Here is a 24,876-nt window from a genome sequence, read left to right on the forward strand (position 1 = left end):
GTTTAATAAAATACCCTTCATTCAAAAGATTGAGCTTTACCCAAATTAGATGATGAAAAATGAATATGCTCCACAGTAAAAACTACTACATTAAGTATTTTGTATGAACTCCATGATTTTTAAAGAATGGGCATGGAATGAACAACATAATGCCACATTTATTTATTTAATCAAATAATAGTGACTATGACATATACTAAAATACTATGACTATTTATTAAACCTCCAAAATGAATAAAAACTCAAAATGCACTGTTCCAAATTATTAGGCACAGCAGAATTTCTAAACATTTGATATGTTTTAAAGAACTGAAAATGCTCATTTGTGGAATTTGCCGCATTAGGAGGTCACATTCACTGAACAAAAAAGCTATTTAACTCCAAAACCTCCTAACAGGCCAAGTTACATGTTAACATAGGAACCCTTCTTTGATATCACCTTCACAATTCTTGCATCCATTGAACTTGTGAGTTTTTGTAGAGTTTCTGCTTGTATTTCTTTGCATGAAGTTAGAAGAGCCTCCCAGAGCTGCTGTTTTGATGTGAACTGCCTCCCACCCACATAGATCTTTTGCTTGATGATACTCCAAAATTTCTCTATAGGGTTGAGGTCAAGGGAAGATGGTGGCCACACCATGAGTTTATCGCCTAATATGCCCATAGCAGCCAATGACTCAGAGGTATTATTTGCAGCATGAGATGGTGCATTGTCATGCATGAAGATGATTTTGTTCCTGAAGGCACGTTTCTGCTTTTTATACCATGGAAGAAAGTTGTCAGCCAGAAACTCCATATACTTTGCAGAGGTCATTTTCACACCCTCAGGAACCTTAAAGGGCCCTACCAGCTGTTTCCCCATGATTCCGGCCCAAAACATGACTCATACACCTCTTTGCTGACGTCACAGCCTTGTTGGGACATGGTGGCCTTCCATCAACTATCCACTACTCCATCCATCTGGACCATCCAGGGTTGTTCGACACTCATCAGTAAACAAGACTGTTTGAAAATTAGTCTTCAAGTATGTCTGGGCCCACTGCAACCGTTTCTGCTTGTGAACACTGTTTAGGGGTGGCCAAATAGTAGGTTTGTGAACTACCGCAAGCCTTTGAAGGGTCCTACACCTTGAGGTTTGAGGGACTCCAGAGGCACCAGCAGGTTCAAATATCTGTTTGTTGGTTTGTAATGGCTTTTTAACACCTGGTCTCGTAATCCGATGAACTTGCCTGGCAGAAACTTTCCTCATTATGCCTCTATCAGCACTAACACGTTTGTGCTCAGAATCAGTCACAAATCTCTTAACAGTACGATGATCACGCTTAAGTTTTTGGGAAATATCTAATGTTTTCATCCCTTGAACAAGGCATTGCACTATTTGATGCTTTTCGGCAGCAGAGAGATCCTTTTTCTTTCTTTCCCATGTTACTTGAAAACTGTGGCCTGCTTAATAATATGGAACATCATTATTAAGTAGTTTTCCTTTAATTAGAATCACCTGGAAAACGAATTATCACATGTGTTTAAGATTGATTTCAGTGATCCATTGAGCCCTGAGTCACAATACCATGCATGATTTTAAAAACAAAACAATAAAATTTTTATTACACTTAAATCCAATTTGCATAATAATTTGGAACACGGTGAATAACGGTGAAAATTTCCAGAGTTTAAGTCACCAGAAAATGATTTGTGCAGTCAGGGAATTGAAGCTCCAAGGCCTGTAGGATTGTGAATTCTGTTGTGGACTAGAACATAGTCAAGACTTTAGGACTAATGCAGGTAATAATTTATGTAGAAATTTGGGCATGCAGTGTCATGTATCAGTCCATGCTCATTTACAGGGAAGCCATGCCAAAAACACTTCTGGAGCGTTTAAACTCTGTTAATTTTCCCCATTGTATCCCTCATAAACTCGTAAAGGAACTTCGGGGTGCTTCATGAAATAAAAATATAGTTTTTACTGCTATTGTCATGTAATTTAGACATTTTTTCTATTGGTCAACTGTGGCTTTCTGACTGCACTATAGAGCTGATCTGACAAGACCTAGCAGCTCTTCAGGTTCCCAGGACCTCCCAATAAGGTGACGGCTAGGACTACAGCAGGAGTTGCAAATTCCGCTTCCTGTAGTACATACACTGAGCTCCAAAAGGCAGAGAGCTAGTAACAAACATCATATATGTGATACTATTTTTACAATACTTCTGTAATATTAATATTTCCATACTTGTTGCAATATTTGTGCCAATAAAAATTGGTCAAATCTATGTGTTTCTGTCCATACTTACAATCGGCACCGAAGTTGAAAATTTCTTGTGGGGTAGCAGAACTTGGCAATTGTGTTCCATTTCTCATAGTAAAGTCATCTTCGCGATCATTGTTCATGACTCCGAGAAGCCCCTCGGTTTTGTTTTGGAATAATTCAGGGAGAAGAACAGAAACACTCAGAAATCCACTTATGGCTCTTACTTCCACCCCAGCTCCACTTGGAAACATCACCGTAACATTTGAGTTAATTGGAGAAAATATGAAAACTCCTGGAACAATTAAACATGAATTATTTTTATTAAACGTCCAATAAACTATTTAAGCAATTAAACATTCCTAGTGTTGCTATTTAATTACCTTACTATTTTCCCCACCTTATTTTTATATCTTGTACTTGAATCTCATACTATCCATACATAACATTAGATCAGCTAAGACTGACCATTATAACAGTACCGCACAGAACTAAGCTAAAGAGGTAATTATGCAGTATCATGTAAAGTCATCTGCAAGATCAATAATCAATAGGCTTATTTTCAACCATGATTCCTTGTATACGCCAACATTTGCAATTCTGATTCTTCCCTGGTTGGTAGTGTTCTCACTCCTAACTAAAATCTCAATTTTTTGCATCTGACATTAATATCCTATTACCGGTAAATGCTTATGCATGCGACTTTACTATGATGACATTTAAGTTCTGGGTTGCATGTTGTAGTCTATGAGAAGACAATGTACCCCCATGTACCTCCAATTATAGTATGAATCTAATATCTTTTAATGAAATATGTTGGTGTTATGGTAACAGAAGTATAGTGTTGGTGGTAGGTAACAGAAGTATAGGTCTACAGAAGCAAATAAATAAATGTAGAGATATTCTGAACTAAAAAATATTGTTTCTTGGAGAAAAAAAAAATTCTCATTAAAACGCCATACACAAGCATCATTGCATAAAGCACAACGCCGTCACTATACATGCACATTGTTCTACAATACAGGAGTTCTCACAGTCATTGACTTACCTTTCATATCCATCCAACTCTGCTCTTTAAAGCTAAGGACCTCTCCTTTCAATAGAGTTTCTAGTTCATCTTGTGTTTGGTTTTTCAACCGCACCTCCACGATATCAGAGCCTTCTTCCTTCATGGCCACTGAAGAAATGCTGGCCACCTTTACCTTGTCAGATGATGAGCGCTGGGCTCTCTCACGAAATGTTGCAATCACTTTTTCTTTTATGCCTTTAAAACGAAGCAAAACCAAAATTAAAAGCTCAGATGTCTATATTTAAAAAAAAATTGAGGAAATGTCAGAGGAATAGTTCCCACCTAGTTTACAATCACACAATACTGAACAAGGTACTGAACGCTGTTTCCAGATTGCTGAGGGTCAATAGGGAAAACGTCACAGTATATTTGCTGAATTTTTGTCCATAGTGTTTCCTTTCCACTTCACTTGTTTTTTTGTGTTTGTGTTTTTTTTCAAGACTACAGCAACCACAATTTTTTTCTACAAATTTTTAAAAGCATGTGTTAATGTTTATTGCTTTTTTGTCATTTTTTTGGCATTCTTTCACAAAAATCATAGGAATCTGAGAAGCACATATTTTATTAACCACATGACTGGTAATGGTAAAAACACAGCTAGATAACACCACCAAAACATATTTGGACAGATCTACTAGCTAGAATTTGCCACAATTTTGTCTTAGGGCCACTGCAGACAAGTGAATTTTTGCCATCTGAGAAAATTTGATCAATTATGCTAATTCCACTCTGATCAAACTTTGATCAGCGTGTTGTTATAGTGTGCTCCTATTCTCACTGTTGAGAAGATGGAGAAAAAATGTCTCCATTTTCTCCATTGTTTCACTCTGTGGAATAAGACTGCACTCAGATTTCATCATAATGAAGTCTGATGGTTTGCATGTACTCATTGACTTGCATTGTTAATCGCGATCCACCCACGGCTGTTAGAGGCACATGTCAGCTGTTTATATCAAGGGAGAGACACGACATGCCCAGTACATGTATGGCGCATGTCGTGAGGGGGTTAAAGCGGACCATCAAAATTTGGAGCATTTTCTGTCAGCAGGAAGGCCACTCTATGGTCACTCTTCTTCACTTTTTTCATTTCACTCTCACCTACCAGCTAACTAAAAAAAAAAACACACGTTGGATGTCCTTTCCTGGTTCATCAATCCAAGTGATGCCTCTGGAGATACACCCTCACATGTAATTGAACCATAATATATTTTTCTATTTTTCCATCTATTAAAAAGAACTTCTGTCAAAGTTTTCATCTTTTTAATATATTGCAATCATCATATTGTATAGCAGTGTGCACTTATAATTGCTCATTTTGCCCTTCTTCCACGAAGTCTCTGTTTCTACATAGAGTTTAAAAACATTGAGCTAATCTGTTTTTGATTGCATGATGTCATAGACCTATTAGAAAAAAAAGGATTAACTGGGTAGAAGGAACAATTGTAAAAATGAGCAATTGTAAATACATAACGCCATATATTATGATGACTGAAATATATTAAGCGGATAAAATTTTTTATGGGAGTGCTTCTTTAAAGAGGTTGTCCACTACTTTTATGTTGATGCCCTATCCTATGATCAGCAGGCATGCAGCACTTGGCACCTCCGCCGATCAGCTGTTATTCGATGTCAGTGGCGGCGGCCGCCAGCCACAAGTACTTACTTGCAGAACTTAGCCGTTTACTTGTAATAGCCACCACGGGGCACTACACATCCGCTCCTATTCAGTTCAATAGGCGGCAAATGTGCAGTAACAAACCACAGCCACTGCAAGTAGACGGCCAAGCTCAGCTAGTAATTTCTTCCGGCCGGCAGTCACTGCCACCGGCACTGATAACAGTTGATCGGCGGGTTGCTGAGTCCCGGACCCTGGTCGATCAGACATTGATTCATTATCCTAAGAATAGTACATCAGTGTAAAAGTAGTGGACAACCTCTTTAAAGAAGCACTCCCATAAAAGTTTTTATCCGCTTAATATATTGCAGTAGTGGCAATTTCTTTAATTCACCAACTAACGATCATATGCGCATCTCAAAGGCCCTTCATCAAAAGTAGCTAACTTGGGCTGATTTTTTTCTCTCCTGGCCACCAAAAATGAAGCAAACTGAAAATCACCTTTCCTTTTTCTACTGTTGACCTCTTTGGCCTCTTTTCCTCAGTGTGGGCTATTTATATACTCACTAGATGGCAGCCCGATTCTAAAGAATCGGGAGTCTAGAATCCATATATACTTTATTTATTCAAATGTAAGAATAATACAATTAATAAATAATAGTAAGAAAGAACAAAAAATGGCTGCACTCACCAGCTCTTGACAATTCTTGTTATTTAAGGTACAGTTACACAGGATCCATGAACATGCTTATGAGGGGAGGGATGAAAGACATCAGACGACAACTTTGCGTGTTGTGGCAAATGCCACAACAACGGTTCTTTGCTTAAGAACAATGTCAGGTAGTAGGAAAATAGCCAGTTAATAATAGGCAATAGTTCTTTGCAGGAATGCAGATATTAATAAATAGGCAGTTTATATTGCAGAGAAATTGCTGGGCAATAATGGACAATGTCCTTATGTGGCAAATAATAGAGCAATATACCCAATGTGGCAAAGAAGAGGTTAATAAACGGCAGTCTCTCAGTATAACAGTCAGTGAATAATAGGCAGTATATGGAGAAAACACCAAACAAAAGTTCAAAATTGGTGTGAAAATGTCACTGAACCACTTCACAACTAAATATATATAGTTTTGGTAAATGGTATTATCATTTTTTTGACAAAATTCGGCAGGAGCTTGAAGAGCAACGTCACTGGGCCCGCCTCCACGCAGTAGAAACTTGCTGTGAGGTAAAAATTCAAAAATCACACTAAAATGGCGGGCGGAGTGTGTCACAGTACGGCACGTTTCTGATTGGTCGCTCGCAGCAGGCGGCAACCAATCAGACACTGGACACTGTTGACGTCACTTATCTCCGGACATTAGCTCCGGACATTAGCTCCGGACATTAGCTCCGGACAAAGCCACGGAAGTTGGCACAAATTGCAGGAAGTAGTATTCTAGGCAATTATATATTAGATGACAAGTGCCCCTTGATCCTCTACAGACCCTTTCTATTTCACCACCACTGCATCAAAGTTTCCTGCATATTATGTAATTATTGTGCTCAACACACAAAAGATCTGAAGTTCCAGATCAAGAAAATACAATTTTTGATCTAAAAGTCAAAAATGGTTGCATTAAAAGCAAAAATAAAAGTTACTCTGTAATTAAGCCATAAAGGACTTATTACACTTATAATTGCATTTTGAGTGGAAATCTTCTTGAATTTGTAGATAAACCAAAGGAGAGACAAAATTACAAATGAAAGTGTAAAGTGCATTTACAATAGAGGGGTTGTCTGGGACTTTTACATTAATGGTCTATCTTTAGGCTACATTCATATGTCCAGTATGTGGTCAGTATTTTACATCAGTATTTGTAAGCCAAAACCAGGAGTGGGTGATAAATACAGAAGTGGTGATGCGTTTCTATTATACTTTTCCTCTGATTGTTCCACTCCTGGTTTTGGCTTACAAATACTGAGGTAAAATACTGAACAAATACTGGACATGAGAACGTGGCCTTAGGATATCATTATCTGATCGGTAGGGATGTGACACCTGGCTTTCCCGCTGATCAGCTGTTCCCAGTGCCAGCAGTGAAATGAAGTGCTAAGTTGTAGAGGTTCAAAGCACAACTGCATAGTGGCTGCAGTTGGGTACTTACAAGTCTCAGACAACTCCTTTAAATTATGAAAAAAAAGTCATGAACACACCTACGGGCCTAGGAGGTTTCATTTCCTTTAGTATTTCTCCTCCTACATGTCATAAATAGAAAATTGAATGAAGTCATTGCAGCGGTCTTAACAGCAGAGAATTTACATTCTTTTTTATGATTTTTCATGATCGTGAATTGTGTTGTGATAACAGTCCGTGTGCAATACTGCGCAGTACAGCAAGTTAGCGACATGTTCACAGCCACTGCTACAAGGACGATGACTGTGTGAATTCACAGCCAGAAGGGTCGGATTGGCCTTCTGACAATTCAGACAGTTGGGCCAGTCCAGTAGTGGGCTTTGTGTCTCCACACGTTTAAAGCACCCTCAGCCTCAGGAGATAAGGTATTAGTTTATGTTCATAGGAGTTGGAATCCCACTAATTGAGGTTAGATTCACACAAGTGTAGTCCCACTGAAAAAAATATAAAATTTATAATTTATTTATATTCAATATTAAAGAAGCACTCCTCTTCCTCCCATTACAATGTGTATCCTCTTAATATATTGCAACCATCATATTATATCACACTGTATACTTACAATTGCTCATTTTGCATTTCTTCCCAGCTAATTCTTCTGTTTTCCATTAGGTCTGTGACATCACGTGATTAAAAACTGACTAGCCGAATCATTTTTAGCTCTATGTAAAAACAAGAGGTAAATTTCCCCTGTATGAGTCATAAGTCACTGACAAAGTCCCTGGCAGAGAGGAGGAGGGAGCAGCTGGGTCAGGAGTTGAAAAGGAGAATGTTAAATACAGGGAAAAGAGACTTCCTGTTTCTACATAGGGCAGAAAAAAACAGAATAATTTACTTGGTAGAAGTACAAAATGAGCAATTGTAAGTACACCATGCTGTATAATATGATGATTGCAATATATTAACCCTTTCCCGACCTTGGACATACTCAGTACGTCTTGGTCGGCTATTACTAACCGACCGAAAAAAGTAGACGTTTGGTATCATGGCATCTAGAACGACCTACCCCACAAGACTGTCCCACTAGTTAACCCCTTCAGTTAAACGTAGCATAGCTTCGGTTGGGTTCCTCAGAGTGCAGTGAGTGTATTAATATACTCACCTACCATTGCTCTCTCCAGCATTCAGTGCCGTTCTTCTCCTCTTCTCAGTGACGTCACCGCTTTGCAGACTCTCTGTGTCACACTGCACTGTGTGTGAACCAAAATTGGCTTTTATAATGTAAGTCTGTAGAGCATTAGAAGGAGGCCCCATAGGCTGACATTGTAAAAGTGACTTCTGACTGAGTCTTAGAGCATAAAGTGGCCCGGAGAGTGTGAAGAGCAGCGATGTCACTGGGAATCGAAGCAAAACGGTGCTGAACACCGGAGAAGGTGGCAGTAGAAGAGTATATTACAACATTCACTATGTGTCATACATATACAGTATACATAGATTTAGCAAACAAAATCTTGGTGAGAGTGCTTCTTTAATATGTATACATTGTATTAACCTTTTCACATTAAGCAAAAATTCTAAAATTGATTTATTTAAAAGTTTGCACAAATACTATAGTTTAAATATTGAAAGCAACTAAAGCATGACAATATTCTTACTCTATCCACTCCCTTCTTTTCCTTTGAATTTATTATTCATTTATTTTTTGCAAAGTTACAATGGGAGGCAATATTTCAGCAATAAAAAGGCACAATGAGGGGCATTACTATAATGAATAATAATGGGGGTGTAACGGGGTCTACCAAGCTGGGGTACCTCTTTCAGTACCACCCTGTGTTTCAGGAGCTCCACTCTGCTTTGGCTGGAGTCTGAATGAAGGACGCTGGCTGGAATTCCTTTGGTTACATGGGCGCATATAAAAGATAACTGCTTCTCCACATATTTCCAGTCTGACAACACTTTACTCACAGGACACAGAATATATCACACAGATACAGAGGGCAGGCCAATAGAAAAGCGGCAGGCCAGTGTGAAGAGCAGAACAAAAATGATTACCTCAATGAACAAAAATAAAAAAAAAGAATTTGTGATAAACATTGACCTGTCCATTCAAGGACATTTTAGCTATAGTATGAAATCCTGTTTTTCTTGTCTGTGGAATTGCCTTTGTACTGTTTGTTGTGAAACTGCCGCCCACGAAACTGTTTTCTTTTCTTTTCTTTCTTTCTTTCCTGTTTTGTCTCTTTGTTTAAACATGCAAAACTTGTATAACCACTAAACCTACTGAAACAACTATATAAAGAAGGGATAGCACCTTGAAGGCAGGCGTGCTTCAGAGACTTCCCAGTGATACACTATACAAGACGTGTCTTGTGTATTATTTCTGGTGATTCCCCACTTCCAAAGGCTGCTCCGACTGAGTGTGATCCCGACATTTCCTGGCGCCTGAACAGGGACCCGAGGTCTGTGTATTCCTTCAAGAACACCGACAGAATACGAACGAAAAGAGAATCTGGGATAATGGACGGCAGATGAACAAAAACCTGGCCAGGTAAGAGACACTGTTAGATCTCTTATATCTGCCCTGCACTGTCCGTAAGATTTTCTGTGTCGTGTTCTTTAGCGGGTAGTTCTAGTAGAGGAGGATACCTATAGCTCGGGTTCTTGAACTATTTAGGAATTGATCACCTCACGGAGTACGGCATTGAATGAGAGTGAATGTGAATAGAAGGTGTGTGGAAGTTGGGAATAGCCCTATAAGCCGCCCAGGGGGTTGAAACAGAAGAAGTGACTGTCCCACTGGGCAACGTGGTTGCGTCCTTTCGGGGAGACCTCCGCGCCTATGTTCAATCTCTGATCCTGTCTTTGACAAAAACCTGGTGACGGATAAGTGTATGATAGTATGAGCCCAGGACAGATAAATTAGCCTGGGACAAGAATACGTTGTATGTGATAGTATAAGCCCAGGACAGATAAATTAACCTGGGACAAGATACGTTGTATGTTCTTTTTCTTTTTCTGTCTGGTTGCATTTGTGTTGTTTGCTATAGGTGTAGGAATCAGGATTTTCTTACATCAACACAGTTTAAACATCCTAGCTCCTTAGGAAGAAGGTAACAAGGTATTCTCATACCCAAACGCCACCTAGGGCAAGAAAAAGACATCCTAGCTCCTTAGGAAGAAGGTAACGAGGTATTCTCATACCCAAACGCCACCTAGGGCAAGAAAGCTCAGGATAAGAAAATGGGGAATAAGCAAACAAAGTCGGAACCAGAAGAATTAGATATCTATACTATCATAAAGGAGAGAAGTGGTGAAGATGCCACTAAGGGGCTGAAAAAGATTTTTAGTAAGTTTGGAGTTACTAGGGCAGAAGCTTTTAGTAGAAAACTATGGGAAGGAATTCAGGAAAGGAAAAAAGGCATAATCAGAGACAAGAAATGGATAGATCAGATCCAAGCATTGATTGATGTCTCTAGGGTAGCAGAAAATGAGGGATGGACATATAATCAACAGAGTAAAAAGTGGTGTATTAGACCCACAGGCTGTGGAGAAAAACAAAATGTGGAATCTAAAAATACCCCACCCCCATACCTTAACCCACATGCCCCATCTTTTCTCCAAACACCACCTCAAAGTTTAGCCGGACCAGGAGGATGGGTATGTCCGCACTGTGGACAACAAAATCCAGACTGGAGAAATGATTGCCTAGCCTGTGGTACACCTAGACATGGCGCTGTACTTGCCCCTGTTAGGGTAGTACCAAGACCCTTTAGGGAACCTGGTGCTGACGGAGTAATGGGAACTAGATATCACCAAACTCGACAATATTTCCCTTGGTCCCCCGCTGAAGGCATGTCTCTCTTGCATAACGCACCAGATCCCACCCAGTGTCCAGTTAGATTTGCACAATATATACAGCAAATTATGCAGACTCACGCTGGAGTTTGGGCAGATGGAGAAGAATTATGTAGAATGAAAATGACTCCTGGACTCTTCCAGGAGCTATTAGCAAATCTACAGGTACATAGGCCCCAAGCAGGAGATGGTGCCTTACAAACGATAGAATCAGGTACACAATTTGTAGATCACTTAATGGTTTTCATGAGGGAGAGACAGAGGCAGAGAGGAACAACGGGAGTGGTGGCTCAGAAATCTGGACAATCAGTAGACGAATATTATCTAAGTGTAGAAAATAATTTCAGAGATGAAGGCATGGATCTAACCGCTCCAGGAATGATGAGGTTAGTTACAAAAACCTTTATAGATGGATTGTCTCCAAAAGTGAAGGAAAAGCTTAAGGCCGCAACCCCTGATTGGAGAAACTTGGAAGACCCACACCTGGCTAGACAGAAAGCTGTAGGGATAGAAATGGACTTAAGAGAAAATTCTAAGCCAGTAAGAATTGCACAGGCTAATACTGGCTCTGCTAATCAAAAGTTTACTTGTCATTACTGTAAGAAGCCAGGACATTTCCAAAGGGAATGTAGGAAGAGAAAAGCAGATATAGATTCAGGAACCTTTGTACCCAAAAATAGGATAAATAACCCAGTGCCTGATCAAACAGACAGCTCAGAATGACTGAAAGTTATGCAGGTCTCTCTTCCTTCTAGAAGACCAATAATACAAGTTGAAGTTGAGGGTAAAAATGTACCTTTTCTGATAGATACGGGAGCAACATCCTCCATTTTAAATCAGGACTTTTTACCATATCCTGACAATATATCCTCAAAGGTTACATATGCAGAAGGGTATGATGGTAAAATTCAGGCGTTGCCCTTTACAAAACCTTTAAATGTGAGCTTTGGCCCTAAAACTTTTGTATCCAAATTTTTATTTGCTAAAGGTGCACCTACCTGCTTGTTGGGTACTGATGTCTTAAGTAAAATGCATGCAAACATCCATTTTAGAGAAGATGGCACAGTTATGCTGACCATCCCTGAAGATGCAGAAACTCTGGAACCATATGTTAGAATACAGGCAATGGAGGATTTTCCCGAAATTTACACTCAACAAGCAAAAATTGACTTGTCTCGGGTTCCTGACAGCCTATGGGCAAAAGGAGACACTGATGTAGGATTTTTATCAGTAGCTCCTATACTGTTAGAAACTGCCCCGGGAACCATATTACCTCAGCTTAGGCAATACCCCATCGGCGCCCAGCAAGAACAGGCGATTTCTCAACAAATTCAGGATTATGTGTTACAAGGTGTTTTGGTAGAAATCAGGTCACCCGCCAATACACCCTTATATCCTGTTAAAAAGAAAGTGTCCTCAAAAAAACTATGGTGAAATATCGCATGGTGCACGACTTACGGGAAATCAATAAGGTTTTGGCACCGGTCACCCCTGTGGTACCGAATCCTCATACCTTACTGTCTCAAATTCCCAGCACTGCTGCATATTTTACGGTAATTGACTTATCAAACGCATTTTTTTCTGTGCCACTACATAAGAACTGTTGGCATTTGTTTGCCTTTACATTCAAGGGTAAACAATTAGCATGGACAAGATTGCCACAAGGTATGGCACACTCACCAACTTTGTACTCTGAAGCAATGCAGAACGTGCTAAAAAATTTCATCCCAGAACCAGGAGTAGTCATTCTACAGTATGTAGATGACTTACTTATTTGTTGCCCTGATGAGCAGACGGCAGTTACCTCAACTGTTAATTTCTTAATTTTCCTAGCGCAAGAAGGCTGTAAAGTAAATAGACAGAAACTCCAGGCTTGTCAACAAACAGTCGTGTTTTTAGGTCACTGCATATCACAGGGCATCAGACACCTCACACCTCAACGTACGGAAGCCATACGTAACATGCTTGAACCCAGGAATCACAAACAGCTGCGTGCTTTCCTAGGTATTGTTTCACACTGTAGACAGTGGATCATACATGCAAGTCAACTCATGCAGCCTTTATATGACTGTATTGCCAACACACCATATTCACTCAGTGAAGAGGCTAAACAGTCAATTTCCTCTTTGAAAACAGCACTGGTATCAGCTCCGGCTTTGGGACTCCCAGACTACACTAAACCTTTTCAATTAATGGCAGCTGAGATATCCTCACATGCTACAGGGGTGCTCACACAAAAACATGGAAACAAACAGAGACCTGTGGCATACATATCAGCTCATCTGGACCCTGTAGCTAGAGCCGCACCTTCTTGTGTAAGAGTAGTAGCCGCAATTTCACTGTTATTAGATAAAGCTTCTGAGATTGTTCTTGATCGCCCACTTCTAGTTCAGACCACTCATGATGTACATGGCATTCTTAACCAGGTCCAACCTAAACATATTTCAATGGCCAGACACCTCCGTCTCCAATGTTCCCTACTACTGCCGCCCAACATTTCCTTTGCCAGGATTCAGACTCTTAATCTCGCGTCTTTGCTCCCTTTAGCGTCTGAGGGGGGTACCATACCTGAGGAAACTGCAACTGCACTCTCCAACTCCTTTGACCCATCAAAGTCAATGCATGATTGTGTACAATTAATGGAACAAGAGACTCAGGGCTTATGTAATGTACGTGACAAGCCACTCTGTAATGCTACATTTGAACTTTTCATAGATGGCAGTAGATATGCAGATATGAATGGACAATTTCATACAGGTTATGCGGTAGTAACTGTTATGTTTGCTAATGACAGGTGTTATGAAGGCAATCCAGAAACACAGTGTGCTTAGCGATCAGAGCGCACACAGTGATCTGACAAATACCCAAAAATACAAGAACGAGCTCTGAGACGTGGAAACTCTGTAGACTGCACACCTGATCCTATCCTAAACACAACTAAAAGCGGCTGTGGATTGCGCCTAACAACTACCTAGGCAACTCGGCACAGCCTAAGAAACTAGCTAGCCTGAAGATAGAAAAATAGGCCTGACTTGCCCCAGAGAAATTCCCCAAAGGAAAAGTCAGCCCCCCACATATAATGACTGTGAGTAAGATGAAAAGACAAAACGTAGGGATGAAATAGATTCAGCAAAGTGGGGCCCGATATTCTAGGACAGAGCGAGGACAGTAAAGCGAACTTTGCAGTCTACAAAAAACCCTAAAGCAAAACCACGCAAAGGGGGCAAAAAAAAAACACCGTGCCGAACTAACGGCACGGCGGTACACCCTTTGCGTCTCAGAGTTTCCAGCAAAACAAAAGACAAGCTGGACAGAAAAAAAGCAACAAAAAAGCAAAAAGCACTTAGCTATACAGAGCAGCAGGTCACAGGCACAATCAGGAGAAGCTCAGATCCAACACTGAAACATTGACAAGGAGCAAGGATAGCAGCATCAGGCGGAGTTAAGTAATGAAGCAGTTAACGAGCTCACCAGAACACCTGAGGGAGGAAGCTCAGAAGCTGCAGTACCACTTGTGACCACAGGAGTGAATTCAGCCACAGAATTCACAACAGTACCCCCCCCTTGAGGAGGGGTCACCGAACCCTCACCAGAGCCCCCGGGCCGACCAGGATGAGCCGCATGAAAGGCACGAACAAGATCGGAAGCATGAACATCAGAGGCAAAAACCCAGGAATTATCTTCCTGAGCATAACCCTTCCATTTAACCATAGTAACATAGTAACATAGTAACATAGTTAGTAAGGCCGAAAAAAGACATTTGTCCATCCAGTTCAGCCTATATTCCATCATAATAAATACCCAGATCTACGTCCTTCTACAGAACCTAATAATTGTATGATACAATATTGTTCTGCTCCAGGAAGACATCCAGGCCTCTCTTGAACCCCTCGACTGAGTTCGCCATCACCACCTCCTCAGGCAAGCAATTCCAGATTCTCACTGCCCTAACAGTAAAGAATCCTCTTCTATGTTGGTGGAAAAACCTTCTCTCCTCCAGACGCAAAGAATGCCCCCTTGTGCCCGTCACCTTCCTTGGTATAAACAGATCCTCAGCGAGATATTTGTATTGTCCCCTTATATACTTATACATGGTTATTAGATCGCCCCTCAGTCGTCTTTTTTCTAGACTAAATAATCCTAATTTCGCTAATCTATCTGGGTATTGTAGTTCTCCCATCCCCTTTATTAATTTTGTTGCCCTCCTTTGTACTCTCTCTAGTTCCATTATATCCTTCCTGAGCACCGGTGCCCAAAACTGGACACAGTACTCCATGTGCGGTCTAACTAGGGATTTGTACAGAGGCAGTATAATGCTCTCATCATGTGTATCCAGACCTCTTTTAATGCACCCCATGATCCTGTTTGCCTTGGCAGCTGCTGCCTGGCACTGGCTGCTCCAGGTAAGTTTATCATTAACTAGGATCCCCAAGTCCTTCTCCCTGTCAGATTTACCCAGTGGTTTCCCGTTCAGTGTGTAATGGTGATATTGATTCCCTCTTCCCATGTGTATAACCTTACATTTATCATTGTTAAACCTCATCTGCCACCTTTCAGCCCAAGTTTCCAACTTATCCAGATCCATCTGTAGCAGAATACTATCTTCTCTTGTATTAACTGCTTTACATAGTTTTGTATCATCTGCAAATATCGATATTTTACTGTGTAAACCTTCTACCAGATCATTAATGAATATGTTGAAGAGAACAGGTCCCAATACTGACCCCTGCGGTACCCCACTGGTCACAGCGACCCAGTTAGAGACTATACCATTTATAACCACCCTCTGCTTTCTATCACTAAGCCAGTTACTAACCCATTTACACACATTTTCCCCCAGACCAAGCATTCTCATTTTGTGTACCAACCTCTTGTGCGGCACGGTATCAAACGCTTTGGAAAAATCGAGATATACCACGTCCAATGACTCACCGTGGTCCAGTCTATAGCTTACCTCTTCATAAAAACTGATTAGATTGGTTTGACAGGAGCGATTTCTCATAAACCCATGCTGATATGGAGTTAAACAGTTATTCTCATTGAGATAATCCAGAATAAAATCCCTCAGAAACCCTTCAAATATTTTACCAACAATAGAGGTTAGACTTACTGGCCTATAATTTCCAGGTTCACTTTTAGAGCCCTTTTTGAATATTGGCACCACATTTGCTATGCGCCAGTCCTGCGGAACAGACCCTGTCGCTATAGAGTCACTAAAAATAAGAAATAATGGTTTATCTATTACATTACTTAGTTCTCTTAGTACTCGTGGGTGTATGCCATCCGGACCCGGAGATTTATCTATTTTAATCTTATTTAGCCGGTTTCGCACCTCTTCTTGGGTTAGATTGGTGACCCTTAATATAGGGTTTTCATTGTTTCTTGGGATTTCACCTAGCATTTCATTTTCCACCGTGAATACCGTGGAGAAGATACTGGAGTTTCCGTCTAGAAACACGAGAATCCAAAATCTTCTCCACAATATACTCCAATTCCCCCTCCACCAAAACCGGGGCAGGAGGCTCAACAGATGGAACCATAGGTGCCACGTATCTCCGCAACAACGACCTATGGAATACATTATGTATGGAAAAGGAGTCTGGGAGGGTCAAACGAAAAGACACAGGATTGAGAACCTCAGAAATCCTATACGGACCAATAAAACGAGGTTTAAATTTAGGAGAGGAAACCTTCATAGGAATATGACGAGAAGATAACCAAACCAGATCCCCAACACGAAGTCGGGGACCCACACGGCGTCTGCGATTAGCGAAAAGTTGAGCTGTCTCCTGGGACAAGATCAAATTGTCCACTACCTGAGTCCAGATCTGCTGCAACCTATCCACCACAGAATCCACACCAGGACAGTCCGAAGACTCAACCTGTCCTGAAGAGAAACGAGGATGGAACCCAGAATTGCAAAAAAATGGAGAAACCAAGGTAGCCGAGCTGGCCCGATTATTAAGGGGGAACTCAGCCAACGGCAAAAAGGACACCCAATCATCCTGGTCTGCAGAAACAAAACATCTCAGATATGTTTCCAAGGTCTGATTGGTTCGTTCGGTCTGGCCATTAGTCTGAGGATGGAAAGCCGAGGAAAAGGATAGGTCAATGCCCATCCTACCACAAAAGGCTCGCCAAAACCTTGAAACAAACTGGGAACCTCTGTCAGAAACAATATTCTCAGGAATGCCATGCAACCGAACCACATGCTGAAAGAACAAAGGTACCAAATCAGAGGAGGAAGGCAATTTAGCCAAGGGCACCAGATGGACCATTTTAGAAAAGCGATCACAGACCACCCAAATGACTGACATCTTTTGAGAAACGGGAAGGTCAGAAATGAAATCCATCGAAATATGTGTCCAAGGCCTCTTTGGGACCGGCAAGGGCAAAAGCAACCCACTGGCACGAGAACAGCAGGGCTTAGCCCTAGCACAAATCCCACAGGACTGCACAAAAGTACGTACATCCCGTGACAGAGATGGCCACCAGAAGGATCTAGCCACTAACTCTCTGGTACCAAAGATTCCAGGATGACCAGCCAACACCGAACAATGAAGTTCAGAGATAAGTTTATTAGTCCACCTATCAGGGACGAACAGTTTCTCTGCTGGACAACGATCAGGTTTATTCACCTGAAATTTTTGCAGCACCCGCCGCAAATCAGGGGAGATGGCAGACACAATGACTCCTTCCTTGAGGATACCCGCTGGCTCAAATAAACCCGGAGAGTCGGGCACAAAACTCCTAGACAGAGCATCCGCCTTCACATTTTTAGAGCCCGGAAGGTACGAAATCACAAAGTCGAAGCGGGCAAAAAATAACGACCAACGGGCCTGTCTAGGATTCAAGCGCTTGGCAGACTCGAGATAAGTCAAGTTCTTATGATCAGTCAATACCACCACGCGATGCTTAGCTCCTTCAAGCCAATGACGCCACTCCTCGAATGCCCACTTCATGGCCAGCAACTCTCGATTGCCCACATCATAATTACGCTCAGCGGGCGAAAACTTCCTGGAAAAGAAAGCACATGGTTTCATCACTGAGCAATCAGAACCTCTCTGTGACAAAACCGCCCCTGCTCCAATCTCAGAAGCATCAACCTCGACCTGGAACGGAAGAGAAACATCTGGCTGACACAACACAGGGGCAGAACAAAAACGACGCTTCAACTCCTGAAAAGCTTCCACAGCAACAGAAGACCAATTAACCAAATCAGCACCCTTCTTGGTCAAATCGGTCAATGGTTTGGCAATGCTAGAAAAATTACAGATGAAGCGACGATAAAAATTAGCAAAGCCCAGGAACTTTTGCAGACTTTTCAGAGATGTCGGCTGAATCCAATCCTGGATGGCTTGGACCTTAACTGGATCCATCTCGATAGTAGAAGGGGTAAAGATGAACCCCAAAAATGAAACTTTCTGCACACCGAAGAGACACTTTGATCCCTTCACAAACAAAGAGTTAGCACGCAGGACCTGAAAAACCATTCTGACCTGCTTCACATGAGACTCCCAATCATCTGAGAAGATCAAAATGTCATCCAAGTAAACAATCAGGAATTTATCCAGATACTCACGGAAGATGTCATGCATAAAAGACTGAAACACAGATGGAGCATTGGCAAGTCCGAACGGCATCACTAGATACTCAAAATGACCCTCGGGCGTATTGAATGCAGTTTTCCATTCATCTCCTTGCCTGATTCTCACCAGATTATACGCACCACGAAGATCTATCTTAGTGAACCAACTAGCCCCCTTAATCCGAGCAAACAAGTCAGATAACAATGGCAAGGGATACTGAAATTTAACAGTGATCTTATTAAGAAGGCGGTAATCAATACACGGTCTCAGCGAACCATCCTTCTTGGCTACAAAGAAGAACCCTGCTCCCAGTGGTGATGACGATGGGCGAATATGTCCCTTCTCCAGGGATTCCTTCACATAACTGCGCATAGCGGCGTGTTCGGGCATGGATAAATTAAATAATCGACCTTTAGGGAATTTACTACCAGGAATCAAATTGATAGCACAATCACAATCCCTATGCGGAGGTAGAGCATCGGACTTGGGCTCTTCAAATACATCCTGATAATCAGACAAGAACTCTGGGACCTCAGAAGGGGTGGATGACGAAATCGACAAAAATGGAACATCACCATGTACCCCCTGACAACCCCAGCTGGATACCGACATGGAATTCCAATCCAATACTGGATTATGGGTTTGTAGCCATGGCAACCCCAACACGACCACATCATGCAGATTATGCAACACCAGAAAGCGAATAACTTCCTGATGTGCAGGAGCCATGCACATGGTCAGCTGGGCCCAGTATTGAGGTTTATTCTTGGCCAAAGGTGTAGCATCAATTCCTCTCAATGGAATAGGACACCGCAAAGGCTCCAAGAAAAACCCACAACGTTTAGCATAATCCAAATCCATCAGATTCAGGGCAGCGCCCGAATCCACAAACGCCATGACAGAAAACGACGACAAAGAGCATATCAAGGTAATGGACAGAAGGAATTTGGACTGTACAGTACCAATGACGGCAGACCTAGCGGACCGCTTAGTGCGCTTAGGACAATCAGAAATAGCATGAGTGGAATCACCACAGTAGAAACACAGACCATTCAGACGTCTGTATTCCTGCCGTTCAACTCTAGTCATAGTCCTATCGCACTGCATAGGCTCAGGTTTAACCTCAGGCAGTACCGCCAAATGGTGCACAGATTTACGCTCGCGCAAGCGTCGACCGATCTGAATGGCCAAAGACAAAGACTCATTCAAACCAGCAGGCATAGGAAATCCCACCATGACATCCTTAAGAGCCTCAGAGAGACCCTTTCTGAACAAAGCTGCCATCGCAGATTCATTCCACTGAGTGAGTACTGACCATTTCCTAAATTTCTGACAATATACTTCTATATCATCCTGACCCTGGCACAAAGCCAGCAAATTTTTCTCAGCCTGATCCACTGAATTAGGCTCATCGTACAGCAATCCGAGCGCCAGGAAAAACGCATCGACACTACTCAATGCAGGGTCTCCTGGCGCAAGAGAAAATGCCCAGTCTTGAGGGTCGCCGCGCAAAAAAGAAATAATAATCAAAACCTGTTGAATAGGATTACCAGAAGAATGAGGTTTCAAGGCCAGAAATAGCTTACAATTATTTTTGAAACTTAGAAACTTAGTTCTATCTCCAAAAAACAAATCAGGAATAGGAATTCTTGGTTCTAACATAGATTTCTGATCAATAGTATCTTGAATTTTTTGTACATTTATAACGAGATTATCCATTGAAGAGCACAGACCCTGAATATCCATGTCCACACCTGTGTCCAGAATCACCCAAATGTCTAGGGGAAAAAAAAAAAGTGAACACAGAGCAGAAAAAAAAAAAAAATGATGTCAGAACTTTTTCTTTCCCTCTATTGAGAATCATTAATTTTGGCTCCTTGTACTGTTATGTTTGCTAATGACAGGTGTTATGAAGGCAATCCAGAAACACAGTGTGCTTAGCGATCAGAGCGCACACAGTGATCTGACAAATACCCAAAAATACAAGAACGAGCTCTGAGACGTGGAAACTCTGTAGACTGCACACCTGATCCTATCCTAAACACAACTAAAAGCGGCTGTGGATTGCGCCTAACAACTACCTAGGCAACTTGGCACAGCCTAAGAAACTAGCTAGCCTGAAGATAGAAAAATAGGCCTGACTTGCCCCAGAGAAATTCCCCAAAGGAAAAGGCAGCCCCCCACATATAATGTCTGTGAGTAAGATGAAAAGACAAAACGTAGGGATGAAATAGATTCAGCAAAGTGGGGCCCGATATTCTAGGACAGAGCGAGGACAGTAAAGCGAACTTTGCAGTCTACAAAAAACCCTAAAGCAAAACCACGCAAAGGGGGCAAAAAAAACCCACCGTGCCGAACTAACGGCACGGCGGTACACCCTTTGCGTCTCAGAGCTTCCAGCAAAACAAAAGACAAGCTGGACAGAAAAAAAGCAACAAAAAAGCAAAAAGCACTTAGCTATACAGAGCAGCAGGTCACAGGCACAATCAGGAGAAGCTCAGATCCAACACTGAAACATTGACAAGGAGCAAGGATAGCAGCATCAGGCGGAGTTAAGTAATGAAGCAGTTAACGAGCTCACCAGAACACCTGAGGGAGGAAGCTCAGAAGCTGCAGTACCACTTGTGACCACAGGAGTGAATTCAGCCACAGAATTCACAACAAGTAACTCAGCATGAAGTGCTGAAAGCAGAACCTCTCCCTGCTAATCAGTCTGCACAAGAAGCAGAACTTACGGCATTAGTTGAAGCTCTAAAAATAGCCAAAGATCAGACAGCAAACATATACACTGATTCTAGATATGCACATGGCATTATTTTCGATTTTGGCGTAATATGGAGAGCCAGAGGTTATATGACTGCTTCAGGCCAACCTGTTAAACATGCCTCCCTCATTAGACAGATTCTGGAGGCAGCACAAGAAACTAAAGAAATAGCGGTGATAAAGGTAGCTGCACATGTGAGACTCGACACCGAGGAAGCCAGGGGTAACGATAAAGCCGATAAGGCAGCAAAACAGGCAACACGTAAACCCTTACATCATGCCCACACACTAGATAGCTCTGAAGATGATGAGGAAAGATTGAAGGAAGCTCAGAAACAGGTAGACGACGAAGAACGAGGGCAGTGGCAGAAAAAAGGGGCAGAAGATCAGCAAGGATTATGGAAAAAAGGAACTTTGTTGTGTTTACCCAGAGCCTGGTACCCCGCAGTGGCAAGTGACCTCCACCTATCCACGCATGTGTCGGCAAATGGTATGACGCTCAAGGTAAAAGAAAGGTGGTTGGCTCCAGGTTTTGGTAATTTTGCTCGGAACATGTGTGCTGCATGCGCTATATGCCTGGCACACAATCCAGGTCAGGCCATTAAAACCCCAACCAAGCATCATGTAAGACCACTGTATCCCTTTCAAAGTCTCCAGATCGACTACATCCAACTTCCTAGGTACAATGGATACGAATATGTGCTTGTGTGTGTGGACATGTTCTCAGGGTGGCCAGAGGCTTATCCAGTTCGTAAAGCCTCAGCAAAAACTACTGCCATTAAAATAGCACATGAACTGATACCCCGCTACGGCATGCCTGAGGTGATCGAGTCAGATAGAGGTACCCATTTTACTGGGGAAATATTCCAGAATGTTATGAAAATGTTGGGAGTAGAAAACCAGTTTCACACTCCATATCATCCACAGAGTTCAGGTAAAGTGGAAAGATTAAATGGGACAATAAAATTAAAAATCCAGAAGGCTATGGCAGAAACAGGAAAGCCTTGGACCGAGTGTCTACCACTTGCCCAAGGGGGAAGGCTAAGCTGTCACCACATGAGATTCTTTTTGGTAGAGCAGCAAATTTGGGTTGTTATTTTCCACAACAACTGATGTTGAATACTGAGACTTTAACTGCTTATGTACAAGAATTACAAAAACGTTTAACTAAAGTGCATTCGCAAGTTTTTGCTTCCCTTCCAGATCCAGAAAATCTCGAAGGAGGCCACAAGTTGGAACCTGGTGATCAAGTCTACGTGAAAAGACACACCAGAAAGACTCTGGAACCGAGATTTGACGGACCTTTCCAAGTCCTGTTAACAACTCCAACAGCAGTCAAGCTTGAAGGAAAGGCATCATGGATACATGCAAGCCATTGCAAAAAAGCAGTATAAGACTCATGATATTGATGTTAATAATGTTAACCTCAACGGAGGCATGGGAAAGACTGAATTCTCTAGCCCCTTTGAACAATAGATTTGTACAACATCATAGAAAATTAGTGCATGACTTGTTAAATAATACGCAACCCCTGGCAGATTGTTGGATCTGTACCCATTCACCAGTATCAGCCACAAGTATACCTTTTCTAGCAGTTCCCGTGTCAGCTGAAGAAATATTCGCTTGGCCTAATTGTTCAGACAATCTGGCCAACAACCAACCTGGCAATACTAGACTATGGAATACTACAATCGCCATACCAATTGTGGGATGGGTAGAATTTCCTTGGTGGCAGGGCAATCTTACAGGAAAAATAGACAACTTACAATATTTAGCATTCAAGGGAGGAAAATGGGTACCTAGGAATAAGACTGGATTAACTGATTTAGGACAGGTCCCCACTGAAAATCTACAGCTCAGTTTCAGTACAACCACCCCTTCCTCTGATGCTTTCAAACCTACAGTATTGGAAAGATATATACATAATAGAAAATGGGAACATTCTGAGTTGTTCCCCCAAGGTGATGCAAACAGTTGTACAAGTAAGCCGGGGAACCTGGTTTGTAATGAATCCAATGAGTATGTCAACGGAATGCATGTATGTGGGAATCCCGCAGCCGGGTACTGTAGCCCCTTGGGACAAAAACCCTCTTGGTGTATGCTTCAGAATGTATCTAGTTTTGTGGATTTGGCTCACAGATTGGTATTGCAGCACTCAGCTTTGTGGGATCTGCCTGAGGGTACATTTTGGATATGCGGAGAAGGAGCATATAAATGGCTTCCCGTAGGTATAAAGGGTACTTGTACATTAGGACGCCTAACCCCGGCTACTTTCATAATTTCAAATAAACAAGTGAATATGCAAGCCATGCCCAAGCACACACTGTATAAAAGAGCTGCAGATAACTCACCACGTCCCTCGGGGAGGCCGCATATAGTACAAATGGGAATTCCCAACAAAATTGCTAGTACCATTTTTATTTATCCTATGTTAACACAGATGTGGGATAAATTAGTTAGAGCCACGGATTATCTAGATGATCAGATTTGGGATATATTGGACATATTAAATACTAGTATAGCTGTACAGAATCAGCTTATAATAGTCACTAACCAACATACCCTGGTATTGGATTACCTAACTGCCTCACAAGGGGGTATGTGTCAAATCATCGGACCCACCTGCTGTCATTATATAGACCCGAATAGTACTATGAGTATGAGATTTAAATTAAAAGACGTACAACGACTCAGGGATCAGTATGACAAAGACAATGACCAAAATAAGGATAGCTGGTGGTCAGATACCTTTTCTTTTCTTAACCCGGCCAATTGGTTCAGAGGGATCGGTGGGTGGGTTACCGGGATTATGCAAAGCCTAATACATACAGTTATGGTTATTGTAATTATATATGTATTATTCAAGGTTGTACTCAAGGGTATCTCGGTATGCACAAATAAATTTTGTGTAATGGATGCGAGAATATAAAGTTTTTTTTTGTAATATCACAAAAAGAATGACTAAAATGATCGACAAGGTTTTGAATGGAATATGTCAAAGGGGGGATTGTGAAGAGCAGAACAAAAATGATTACCTCAATGAACAAAAATAAAAAAAAAAGAATTTGTGATAAACATTGACCTGTCCATTCAAGGACATTTTAGCTATAGTATGAAATCCTGTTTTTCTTGTCTGTGGAATTGCCTTTGTACTGTTTGTTGTGAAACTGCCGCCCACGAAACTGTTTTCTTTTCTTTCTTTCCTGTTTTGTCTCTTTGTTTAAACATGCAAAACTTGTATAACCACTAAACCTACTGAAACAACTATATAAAGAAGGGATAGCACCTTGAAGGCAGGCGTGCTTCAGAGACTTCCCAGTGATACACTATACAAGACGTGTCTTGTGTATTATTTCTGGTGATTCCCCACTTCCAAAGGCTGCTCCGACTGAGTGTGATCCCGACACCAGACATACATTACAATAGCCACAGGTGGCCAGAGCCTGCTGATATTTACTGTGGGAATTACAAAGGTGGGGGGCGGACAAAAGGGGAATATCGTGTGTATTAGGGAAATACATCTCACATGGAACCTATAAGACATACATATAACTGTACAACATATTGTGGGTGCTGAGTGGTTCCGTAACACGGCTCCCATTTTCAGCGACGCGATCGGCATACGC

General features: G+C 41.7%; 1 protein-coding gene across 1 annotated transcript in view; it reads right to left on the bottom strand.

The window, feature by feature from the left end:
- The window catches only part of SUSD2 (sushi domain containing 2), a 367,145-nt gene that overhangs the window by 132,930 nt on the left and 209,339 nt on the right, over positions 1-24,876 (bottom strand). The window contains exons 10-11 of the mRNA XM_069754446.1: positions 3,289-3,504; positions 2,287-2,535 (exon numbers count right to left, since the gene is read on the bottom strand). Coding sequence (XP_069610547.1) covers positions 2,287-2,535; positions 3,289-3,504 — 465 coding nt within the window. The remainder of the gene's footprint in view (positions 1-2,286; positions 2,536-3,288; positions 3,505-24,876) is intronic.

The sequence above is a fragment of the Ranitomeya imitator genome, chromosome 1 (assembly GCF_032444005.1).
Source record: "Ranitomeya imitator isolate aRanImi1 chromosome 1, aRanImi1.pri, whole genome shotgun sequence".
NCBI lineage: Eukaryota > Metazoa > Chordata > Amphibia > Anura > Dendrobatidae > Ranitomeya > Ranitomeya imitator.